Source organism: Ochotona princeps, chromosome 21 (assembly GCF_030435755.1).
Source record: "Ochotona princeps isolate mOchPri1 chromosome 21, mOchPri1.hap1, whole genome shotgun sequence".
Lineage (NCBI taxonomy): Eukaryota > Metazoa > Chordata > Mammalia > Lagomorpha > Ochotonidae > Ochotona > Ochotona princeps.
In genome coordinates, this window is record NC_080852.1 from 14,758,134 (window position 1) to 14,770,201 (window position 12,068).

Consider the following 12,068-nt stretch of genomic DNA (forward strand, 5'->3'; position numbering starts at 1 on the left):
ATGAAAGATCTTCCTCTCCGTCTCTCTTCCTCTCTGTATATCTGACTTTCCAATAAAAATGAATAAATCTTTAAAGAAAAAAAAGTTCCTCAGATGACAAAGGTCCTAGTTTAAAAAATAAAAAAGAAACAAAGTTTCTGTGGTAAAAGTTGTACCATCCTTTTCCTTTTAAGAAAGCACCTGGAAACTGGCCTGTCTTAAAGCGATGGGCAGAATGCTTGGTGCTGCTGCTGAGTCTCTGTTCTGCTCCCTCACTCAGGGCTATATCTCTGGCTGAGGAGTATTTTGCTGGGTCGCAGGTGCACCCACGCAGTTTCACGCAGCAGAACTGCCCTGGGCACACTGCGCCTGCCTCCTGGCTCTGATGCGGGGCCCTCAGTGTTAGACAGGTGGATCAAGCAGAAGTCGATGCCAAGTGAGGAGTAGTTAGGGTTTGAAGCCAGATTCCATCGTGACCTTTCAGAAACCCTTTAGTATTTGAGCACCAATCTGCCGGGTGTTAAAAGCAGGATAATGGTGGTAGTATTCTCTCATAGTTGTTGTGAGGCTTAAGTTAAAAAAAAAAATGTGTGTTTAAATGGAGAAACATTTCACTTTAGATATAGGTGTAGGCATACGTTTGGGGATACTTCTCAAGTACATGGGAAATAGAATTCAAAGATAAGTTTACTCTGGTGCCAACAGTGTTCAAAATCCGTGCCTAGTTGTTTCATCACATGCAGTTCCGTGAACTGTTTAATGACCCTGCTTGAGTGTGTTTCTGTACCTCTGTGTGTGTGTGTGTGTGTGTGCGCGCGCGCGTGTGTGTGTACACTCAGGTGTATATAAAGCTTGCCACTGAGACTGGGCCATCGTAGTGGTTTGTTCTGAACCACAAGGGGCCTGGAAAGCCATCTGCATGTGACGTCAGGCCCGTGAGCCTCACCCCTGCAGGCGCGCACATCTACCCCCTGGTTCTGATTTGCTCTCCAGTGCTCTGTGTCTTGCGGAGTGGGAGTGATGCAGAGATCTGTGCAGTGTTTGACCAACGAGGACCAACCCAGCCACTTGTGCCCCACTGATCAGAAGCCAGAAGAACGCAAAACTTGCCACAATACCTATAACTGTGAGTTGAACTTTTTCCCCCCACCTTGATTTTTAGCATGAAGTTTGGGGCTTGGAGTTCATTTGTTTGCCTACACTTTTCAAAGTTATGGTATTCTATAAAGGAAGGGAAGGAGTAAGAAGGGAAAGGAAAGGAAGAACAAATAGAACAAGAGGGAGGGAGAATGGATGGGAGGGAAAGAGGAATGAACCCTTCCTGTTGCATGCTGTGAGCAAATATGAGCCATCTGGGTGTGCGATTGTCTTCTAGGTGAGCTTCCGCAGGACTGCAAGGAGGTGAAAAGGCTCCAAGGAGCCAGTGAGGATGGGGAGTATTTCCTCATTATTCAAGGGAAGCCCCTCAAGGTGAGTGCAGGCTGGCGGGCTGTGCTGTGGAGCTGGTCAGCAGAGTGGTCCCCGTCTGCCCCATCTCCCTCCAAGCCCCTCTCCACATGTGGTTTCTGTCCTGTCTTTTAGATCTTCTGTGCAGGGATGCTGTCGGACCACCCCAAGGAATACGTGACGCTGGTTCAAGGTGACTCTGAGAATTTCTCTGAGGTTTATGGGCATAGGTAAGAGAAGCAGGTGCAGAGGAGAACAGATACGCAGATACCTCCTGCAAAGGCCTCTGTGTCGTAACCAGAGCATTCTCTCTGTGAATTAGGTTGCACAATCCGACAGAATGTCCCTACAATGGGAGCCGACGTGATGACTGCCAGTGTCGGAAGGACTACACAGCAGCAGGGTTTTCCAGCTTCCAGAAAATCCGAATTGACCTGACCACTATGCACATCATAAGTAAGTCTAGGGGGCAGTGTGATCTGCCCATTAGCGAGGAGGGAACGGCTGTGGTTGTGGAGCAAAAGGCACCTGGGGCTCCAAGACTAGCCGGGACCATCACAGTGCAAGGTGTGTCCGGCTAGGGTTTTGTCCTTCCTGTCTTCTGTCTGCCACAGGTGTTCCGTCAGGCCTGTGATAAGTATGTGAGGGAATGAGCGGAGAGGATAGAAGCACAAGACAATGGCCCCATCATGGGATCCCAAAACATACAGAATCCATGCTAAGATCATGCAGTTTATATGTTAAGATCAAGGAGAGTTTTGGCGGGGAGGGAGATATATCATTGCGGAGAACTATGTGAGAGCAGAAATCTAACATAGAAGAAACAGCAACTTAGAAAAGCCCAGAGCTGAAAGATTCCAGCCGTGGCAGTCATGCCCCACATGACCTCACCAGAGCCGTGCCTGCGCACACACAGGTGTAAAACTCCCTACCAGAGCCGTGCCTGCACACACGCAGGTGTAAAACTCCCTACCAGAGCTGTGCCTGCGCACACGCAGGTGTAAAACTCACTTTGCCAGTTGTCAGTTCATAGAAGAAAGATGGAAGCGCTGAATCACCTTGCCCAAACCCGCCTGCACACGGGGCTAATTTCACACTCTGGCCCACACTGAGATTTTGTTAGCCACATCAATCTTAGGCGTGGTGACAGATAGCTTAAGCAATCTAAACACGTCCCCTGGTAAAGAGGAAAAACAGAATAAATCATTTTTCCTCATTAACACTACACACATACAATTGTGTATGCATACTCTTCAGGAAGATTAATCTAGTTTCCCACCAGATATTTCTAATTGCCTTTAGCTACCAGAAATAGGGAACATTTTTTTTTCTTCCACCATGAGCCATTTGGGTGTTTATGACATCATTCACAGATGGCACAAAATGATTACCTTAAAAACGAGCCTGCTGTGCACTGGCTGAATTCAGAGTCCCACCTGCAGTGGCCTTGGCAGGGCCAGATCCAGTAATTCTGGGGGCCTTACCAGGGATCCCTCTGGTAAGCGCCGGAGGTCAGGTTTCTTCTTCTGAGACTCGGGGGGGTTCCACTTGCTAGCAGGGACCGTGCAGGGGCACTTCGTTACAAAATGGGGTACTTGGATTTCCTGCCCAAGTAGGTCACTGCTCAGAGATGAAGGCTCTCAGTTATTCCCCAGAAGGCAAGGCAGGCAAGCTGGTGAAAACCTAACTCCGGCCTCCCGTGTCTGCAATATTTGCAGCTGGGAACCAGTCTCAGGAGTTCCCGTGAGGTTAAAAACACGAGCCCAGAGGAGCAGCCTTGCTTTCAGTGTGGGTTAAGTTTTTTGTTTGTTTGGGTTTTTTTTTCTCTCTTTTTTCATTCTTAACTACAAATTAGTCCCACATTTGAGAAACTGCCATTAATAATTTCAAGATGTGGGTCCGAATGGCTCCTCATTTTGCTCATCATAGTAGCCAGGCAACGCGGGAGAGCAGATGAAATCTTCAGGGGAAATGTCTAAATTGCTGGAAATACTGGCCTGGCTCCTGGCCCTTGGTCCTGAAGCCCAGAACACAGCGAGTGTCCCGGGAGAGCCGCAGTCCGCCGGTTCCATGGCGTTTCAGTAAGAGGTCGTCTCATGTTTATTTGTGTAGCCATCAACTCCAGAGTCATTCTGAATTCGCCTTCTGGGCTTCCCTGCTACAAGGAGACAGACAGTGCTGACGAAGCCCAGGGAGCCGGGGTCTCAGCACCTCAAATAGAATGGGGGGCACATGGGTGCGCTGCGCTCACGGCTCTCCTCTCTCCCCCTCTTCTTCCTGGAACCCTCGCTCCACCGACAGCCACGGACTTGCAGTTTGCCAGGACAAGCGAAGGACATCCTGTCCCTTTTGCCACGGCTGGGGACTGTTATAGCGCTGCCAAGTGCCCACAGGTATGTCTTCAGGGCCACCACCACTCACCATGCCAAGGGTCACCCTCTGCGGGGTGGCTGTTCTTGGAGATGTCATGAGCAGAGTGCTCCGAGAAGCAGGCTGGCCACACTCAGTGAGTGGCCTCGCACATGCTCAGGGTCTGAGCCAACAGTTTTGCTCCCAAGAGTAATGACAGCCAAACCCTGGGCTTCTGCATGCAATACAATGCATCAAAATGAAATAGCAGGCATTTAGAAACCCCCTAGGTGTTGGAGGGCACGGGCTTGGTTAGACAAATTATCAGGGTTAATAAAATGTATATTATAGGGCCCTGCACAGTAGTCTACCTGCTAAAGTCCTTGCCTTGCATGCATGCACCAGGATCCCATATGGGCGCCGGTTCTAATCCTGGCAGTCTTGCTTTTCATCCAGCTCCCTGCTTGTGGCCTGGGAAATCAGTTGAGAATGGCTTGGGACCCTGCCTAAAGCCTTGGGATCCTGCACCTGCTTGGGAGACCCCGAGGAGGCTCCTGGCTTCGGATTGGCTCAGCTCCGGCCTTGGTGGTCACCTGGGGAGTGAATCAGCAGACAGAAGACCTTCCTCTCTGTCTCGCCTCTCTGTGTATCTGACTTTACAATGAAAACAAATCTTTTTTAAAATGTGTATTATATAATCAGTGGAGGGGTAGTAAGTAGAGACTCTCCTCCGTCCGTCCCTTGATGATGGCAGCCACATGCCTGTGATAGAATAATAATAGGAGGGTGCTTGACAAAGCTCATGGGAAGTGGAATTTAAAGATACGTTTGTTTTGATGTAAAACTCTTGAACTGCATGCATAGTGGGTTATGGGGGATGATATACAGATTCTTTGGCCTTGAGGATGGCATATCAGACATTCCTGGAAATCCTGCAGGACCCAGGCTCAGGCTCTGTCCACGGGTTTCACTCATCCCCGGGCTCCATTCACACGTGTACACCCGTGCGAAGTGAACTCCTTCGCCTGGTTCGCTCTCAGCAGAGCAGCTCCAGGCAATCTTTTTTTTTTTTTCTTTTAAATTAAAGCCGCTTAAAAAAAAGATTTTTTTTTTTAATTAGATAGGCAGATTCACAGAGAAGGAGAGACAGAGAATAAGATCTTCCAGTGGCCAGAGCTGAGCTGATCAGAAGCCAGGAGCCTGGAGCTTTTTCCGGGTCTCCTACACGGGTGCAGGGTCCCAAGGCTTTGGGCCGTCCTCGACTGCCTTCCCAGGCCACAAGCAGGAAGCTGGATGGGAAGTGGAGCAGCCAGGGCACAAACTAATGCCAGTATGGGATCCTGCCAGATGCAAGGCGAGGATTTACCCACTGAGCCATCACACTGGGCCCTCCATGGCTATCTTATTTCCCACTCTGTAACTCTCCCCTTCCTGCCTTAGCTCTTCCCAGAGGGGACAAGTTCTGACCTGTCTTTGGTCAGCAGGAGATGAGGTGCTAATTTTGTAACCTACGCATCAGGCTTTGTGTCCTTGAGAAGGTGGGGCAGGCAAAGAATTCATAGCTTTTCCTTCCACTGGCTTGAAGTCTACAACTGTTAACCCTTGTGTGGGAGGGATTTCCCTGACCGAGCATCCATGGTTAGGACAGCCACAGCAGCAGCCTGCAGTCCAATCCCAGGCATCTGTGGGTGAATTTACCACCAGTGACAAATCCATCAGAATTCAGAGAAGTTCAGGGAAGTGTTTTCTCAGCGCCAAGCTTCCAGCAGGGTATCACTCAACATTTCAGAGAAGTGTAATGAAAGTTCTCCAGATAGTAAGCCAGTACACTAAGCACACAGGGTGGGGTGGGGGAGGAAGCCCCCTCCTCATAGATCTGGGAATTGCAAACGTTTGAAGTGCGATTTCTTTAGAAGCCTTGGATGGTATCTCTTGAAAGTGACTGGTTAATGGGTTGGCCTTGTCACACCTTTTTCTTTTCTTTTTTAAACACTTTAGGATTTTGTTTCTGTATGCGCATCCTTTGGGAAGCTTAAGTCAGTGAAAGGTAATTTGCAGCCATTTGTTTTAATAACCAATGAATGGATTTACTAACTTGGTGACTGAAGAAGCACCTGCTAAACAGGAAACCCCGAAGCTGGTGAAAGGCCAGAGGGAATTTTCCCCCCCATCCCAGGTACTCCACCAGGAGAAACATTCCACACCTCAGGTGTTGGCTGAGCTGCGGCTGCCTTGGTGACAGACTGGGGAGGCATTCAGGAAAAGGCTGCTTGGCCCTGTGGCCTAATGACTGCACAGAACTCCAAGCAGCAGGTGCACTGTTCGAGCCTCCGCTTCCCCTGCTTCCCTTGGCTGCTGCTTTGTGGCCTTATTGATCTGTAAGGTTGGGTTCCCCTAGAGAGAGTCAGAATACGTTTTTGCCCCATCAGGATGATAGTCTCTGTGGCATCCCTATTCTTGACCTTGGTACTAGATGGCTCGTGTTTGCTGTAGGCACTGGTCTAAGCCAGGGCAGCATTGCCTCCCCCACCAAAGCCCCCACCAGGAGAACACCTCCTTTGTAACACTGAGGAAGATGAAGAACGGAGCTGGACTACCTGGGCCCCTGTGTTTAGGAGGGGCTGATCCCATGCCGGGCGTATTTGAAATTGCATCCACGGTGGAGGCCATGACTCCTGGATTCCGTTCCCATGTGAGGGTTCTGCATCAGTGGACTCCTTGGGCCAGACATACTTTGTCACTGCTTTAGGGCCCCCACACTGTACGCACCCCTCTTAGTAATCTTCCCTCTTGGACAGAAGTAGCAGGAAGGAAGAGCCACAACTCCTGTGCCCTTCAGGGCCTGAGGTTAGGCACCGAGCAGAGCCAGCAGACGCTGCTATCAGCTGGGATGTTTGCAGAACATGCCCAGATGGATGAGGGCGGAGACTGGGGAGAACCAGCTGCTGCCTTCAGCAGGATGCCTAGGAGCTGGGTGCACTGAGCATGCTCAGCAGAGGCCCAGAGTACTTGGGACAGTCAAAGCTGAGGCCAGGGAGCATCTTGGGCCTCCTGAGAGCCTCACTGCCCTGCCATGCAAGGCAGCCTTCCCCTGCTGTCCCGTGGTGTGGGTGGTCCGAAAGGGAGGCAAGAAGGAGAGTGGTCCTTGTCTGCAGGGTGCTTCAGGCACTGTGAATGGTGTGGACTTGCCCTTCAGAGTAGGAAGACATCTCTTACTCTGCCAGACTATGCCTTCTATCCAGTCCCCTCCTGCTCACAGGATGCAGCTACCAACCCATTTTACAGATGGGTTCCAAAAGGTTAAGCTGCCCTAGGTCACGAAGAAAGTACCAGTATGCTAGAATCTTCATGCAGAATGGAATGAAAAGATGAATTGGTCATGGGGCAGAAATGTATGGCATGCACATGTACAAAGAGTCCTCTGAGAGTCTGTGGAAAGTGCATGTTACAATAAAGGCATGCCTGCACTTGAAGAATATTTTGCACCAAAATAAATGCGTCATTTAGCTCTGTTTTCCAGACTTTTTGAAGTCTTCTCCTGCATAAGGGAGTAGGTTTTCTAGACAGTTCCATGGTCTACACTAGGGCTCTTAGCCTCCGCTCTTTGCCAGGCTGGGCTAGTGAGTAACTTGGACCTCCTACAGCATCCGCAGTGTCCACCTGATGTTAGTTGTACCACTGTGCAGCAGTCATGGCAGCAGGTGGATCTGCCACAGATGCAGAGTCGTCCCCCACGGAGACCCACTGACTTGGGCCAGACCAAGTCACCAGGTCTCCCCGGGAGTGGAGCTTCCATCGGTCCGCAGTTGAGCAGGTGAAACCAAGGCCCCCAGAGAGTCCATCAGCTCTGCCTCGAGGATCTCTATGGCGCTGGTACAAAGAGGAGCCTTCCTGGCTACCCCAGAGCCCTGGAAGTCTTAATGGAGAATGGGCTGTAGCCTTTGCTTCTTCATGCACTCTGCCAAGTCATCCAGCCATCTGGTAGCAATCATAACTGATAGGAACCATGCAAGGTCAAGGCCTGCCCCCAATAAGCTGATTTTTTTTTCCTCTTGTACTAGAGAGAGAAAATGAACACCTAGAAGACCATCAGAAAATTTGACCTGGACCTGGCACGATGGCTCAGTGGCTAAATCCTCACCTTGCATGCACCAGGATTCCATATGAGTGCCCATTTGTTTCCCAGCTGCTTGACCTCCCATCCAGCTCCCTGCTTGTGGCCTGGGAAAGCAGTTGAGGACGGCCCAAAGCCTCGGGACCCTGCACCCGTGTGAAGACCTCGAAGAAGCTCCAGGCTCCTGGCTTTGGATCGGCTCAGCTCCATCCGTTGTGGCCAGTTGGGGAGTGAACCAGCAGAAGGAAGATATTTCTGTCTCTCCTTCTCTCTGTGAATCTGCCTTTCCAATAAAGAAATAAATAAATCTTTTGAGAGAGAGAGAAGAAAAAGAAGGGGGAAAAAAAGGCAGGCCAAGTACCAGGATGCTTGTCTGTATCCCCAGGACCATCTGCACCTGCGAGCCTGATTCCATGTAGTGCCCACTGTAGCTCTTGGGGGAGGTACTTAAAAATATATTTCTTTTAAAGGCAGATAGAGAGAGCTGCATCTGCCTTGTGCTGGTTCATTCCCCAAGCCTGCAGCAGGCAGAGCTGAGCCAGCCCAAAGCCAGAACCACGAACTCCACCCAGGTCTCTCACAAGCAAGGCAAGAATCCAGATACTTGAACCATCACCATCAGCCAGATAGGACGAGAGGAGTAGCATGGATGCTTGCATCCCAAACAGGGTCTTCACCTGCTGTGCCACAGCACCCTCCTTCCCATTTTACAGGTGGACAAACTGAGGTTCTGTGAGGCTAAAAAACAAAAATCTGCCAGGGTTCCAGCAAAGGCAAAATGAGTGAAACCATACGGAGCTGTGCTGGGCTGGGACTCCCACTGTGTGCTTGCTCTACAAAGGCTGTTGTGACCAAGTCCCAGCAGCCAGGTTCAGATGTAGCAGCCCTGGGAGTGTGTACAGGCAGAAGGCAGCAGCTCGGAAACTGCTCACGGACCAGGAGGAGGAACTGGAGGAGGAGGAGGATAAAGCCTCCTGCTAGACAGGGCCCCAGTTGGAAAAGGCAAAGGGAAGCTGGCCTCTCCCCCAGGCCGCCCTCCGCAGGGCCTCTGGGACTCGCGGGTCCCTCTCGGTCCGTCTCCAGCAGGCCTCGTGCGCCCTCTGCTGGCCCTGGCGGGGAAAGCGCCTCGCCTTTGAAGTCCCGCCCTGCTGCGGTGAGGAAGCGGTGTGCTCACCGCCTTGGGCAGCTGGAGCCCAGGAAGCTTTGGCAGCGAGATCTTGTTAGAAAAATTACACCGTGGCATTTTGTTCCCAGAGGAATCTGGTAATTATGAGCGGAGTCAGGACTGCGGCAGGAGGAGGAGGAGGGGACAAGGCCGGGGAGAGCTTGAGCTTGGAGCAGTCAGGAAGATGTCACCGGCATGCATGCTGACTGTGCTAGAGCACGGCCTGGCTCCACTGTGCCTCAGTTTCCCCCTCAGGGAAAGGGAACCTTTCCAGCCAGGAAAGTGCGTATCCTTGACAATGGAGCAAAATCCCCTCCCTAATTCACTTTCTTCCTCCTCTCCAAAGTGCCTGGCATTGAGTTCTTCCCCCAAGCACTCCCCATGGAGAACGTACTGTCAACCTTCAAATCTGCTTCTTTGGCCATTTCTTCCAGGGTCGCTTTAGCATCAACCTCTACGGGACTGGCCTGTCGTTAACTGAATCAGCCAGGTGGATTTCCCAAGGGAACTACGCCGTCTCGGACATTAAGAAGTCCCCGGTAAGGCTGCCGCTGGGTCAGGGGATGTCCTGTACCCCTGGCCATGGTGATGCAGAGGGCAGGTGGAAGGCAGGTGCACACTCTTCTACTCCATCGACCCATTTTTGCAAAGTCGTGGGAAAGAACAAAAAATGAGACGAGACAATGGAGGGTGACATGCGAGTGGCCTGGCAAGGCAGGAATGACTGGCTTTGCTTCTGGGTAATTCTCCGCCACTGTGTGACCACACCCGGAGCAAGTCCCAGGAGATCCAGGGGCTCAGCCTTCTGATGGTGTCTACGAGGCATTCGTGTCTGAGAAGCCAGAGGACGTGGTTGGAGCAGGGAGAAGGGGTTGGGGAGGAGATTGCACGTTGTTTCTTCAGAAAATTTCAATTCAAACGGGGCTGAAAACAGCGGGTGACCCAGCCTGTATTGTGTGTAGACAGTTTGCTCCCGCTAGGGTTCTACACTAGCACGGCTGGCTGCTACTGCAGGCACGGCCACATGAGTTCAGCCTGGCCTTGGGACAGGCAGGAGCTGAGGTCCTGGCCTCCAGTGTCGGGATGTGCAGGGAGGTGAGCTCCCAGTTGACATGTGAGCCCAACACAAGGGCTGCCCTGTGTCTGCCCCGTTTCTCACCCATTGTGCCCTGGGAGTCCTCAGGGGAGGGTCCCTCCCACTCAGGAAATGGGGTTCTTACAGAGTGTGCCTCCTCCCCACAGAGGGGCCAGGGCATTGTGGCACAGCCCAGTAAGCTACCACCTGTGTCACTGGCATTGCCGGTAGGCTCTGATTGGTGTCCCAGCTGCTCTACTTCTCATCCAGCTTTCCTCTGATGCACTTGGGGATGCAGAGCAGGTTGTCCCCATCCTTGGGCCCGCGCTTTGCGCCAGTCGCATCCATGCAGGAGACTGGGATGAAGCTCCTGACTCCTGGCTTCAGCCTGGCTCAGCTCCAGCCTTTTGTTTGGGGAATAAACCCATAGTTGGAAGATTCTCTGTTTATGTAACTCTGCCTTTCAAATAAATCAATCAATCTTATAAAAAGACTCCCTAAACCATGCTTGCTATTATGACTATTATTATTATTAGCCACTTATTTGAAAGGCAGAAATCTCCCGTCTACTGTTTTACACCCCAGATACCCGCAAAGCCAGGCCTTGGCCACCCTGAAGCCAGGAGCCTGGAACTCCATCTGGGTCTCCCATGGGAGCTGCAGGGACCCAAGGACTTGGGCCAGCATTTGCCTCCTTGCAGGAAGCCAGCAGCAGGAGGTGCCAGGACTCGAACCCGGCCCTCTGATGTGGTGTGCCTTGCACAGTGTCATTCCTACTACCCTACCAATGCCCTGGCCGCATGCAACTGTAACCTGGGGAGAGCTCTGCTTCCTAATAACATTTTTCTAGTTGCTGAGGTTAAATTTGTGCCTGTGGAGGAAAAAGAGGAAAAAATACTTCCCTCCCGGTGTCTGCCGTCTAAGTCCAGCCCCAGCTTCCGGTCTGATGGAGTGGCTGCACTGGTGGCTGCTCCGTGGATCTGGCTGAGTGGGAGGTGCCTTTCAGTGTGCCAGAGTATTGCAGTACCCTCTCTCTTACCCCTCTTTTCCAGGATCTAAATTTTATGTTTTTTTTAAAAATCAACTGAATCACTGTATTTATCACTAAACCATTCAGTTTCCATGTCCCGGAAGAAAGAGAACAAAACTGTGCTTGCAACATGGAGAGCCGATGACGGTCAGGTGTGGACACTAAGCTGTCACTCTCTGTCAGCCAGCAGCGCAGTCCAAGTACAGCCGAACTCAAGCTAGTAAAGCCGGGAGCGCCACCTTGTGGCCTGAGCGGCCACTACACTGGCTTCTCCCCGTGCCTCTGGGGACACAGTGGTGGGGCTGAGGGAACGGGCCTGACAATTGCCTGTCGGAATTTTTTTTTCCTTTAATCTTGCTGTCCTGTAACAGCTCAGAGACCCTGAACTCAAAATGAGTCCTAGGGACCTGTCGAGCTTTTCTTTTGGATGCTGAGAGCCAGAACACAACACTCCCTTGCTTGTGGCATTCTGGCCAGACCTGCTGAGGGATACTGCAGGGAAAAGTGGCCTGGAAGGCCCAGAACATGCGCATAGAAAGTGTAGAGAGTCCCTCCCCTCCCTCCTCTCCACTCCCTCTCTCTCTTCCTTCCTTGCTTTCTTCCTTTCTTCCTTCTTCCGAGTTAGGGTTGGCGTGCACGTGTTTGAGGATGGAGTAAAGGATGTGGGAGAGAAAGTTGTGTTCCAGCCGAGGTGGCCCCAAATGGTGACTCTCAGACAACCACGGGTGTGGGTGTCATCCTGGGGTCTCTCCCAGGGAGCCATCACCACTTGACGTTGCTTATGGTTTCCCATTGGATGCCTCTGGTCTGGAACCAGATTTTGACATCACTGAAACCAATCATGCGCTTTCATTTCCCTGAATCGGTGCCCAGGAAGCAGGCTTCTGGAGTTGGGCCTTGCCTTCGTCTC

The 12,068-nt window shown here is 51.5% G+C and overlaps 1 protein-coding gene across 1 annotated transcript in view; it reads left to right on the forward strand.

Annotated features, from left to right (window-relative positions):
• ADAMTS9 (ADAM metallopeptidase with thrombospondin type 1 motif 9) overlaps positions 1-12,068 on the forward strand; it is a 156,191-nt gene that overhangs the window by 135,634 nt on the left and 8,489 nt on the right. The window contains exons 33-38 of the mRNA XM_058678475.1: positions 973-1,105; positions 1,355-1,449; positions 1,561-1,655; positions 1,748-1,881; positions 3,727-3,818; positions 9,488-9,592. Coding sequence (XP_058534458.1) covers positions 973-1,105; positions 1,355-1,449; positions 1,561-1,655; positions 1,748-1,881; positions 3,727-3,818; positions 9,488-9,592 — 654 coding nt within the window. The remainder of the gene's footprint in view (positions 1-972; positions 1,106-1,354; positions 1,450-1,560; positions 1,656-1,747; positions 1,882-3,726; positions 3,819-9,487; positions 9,593-12,068) is intronic.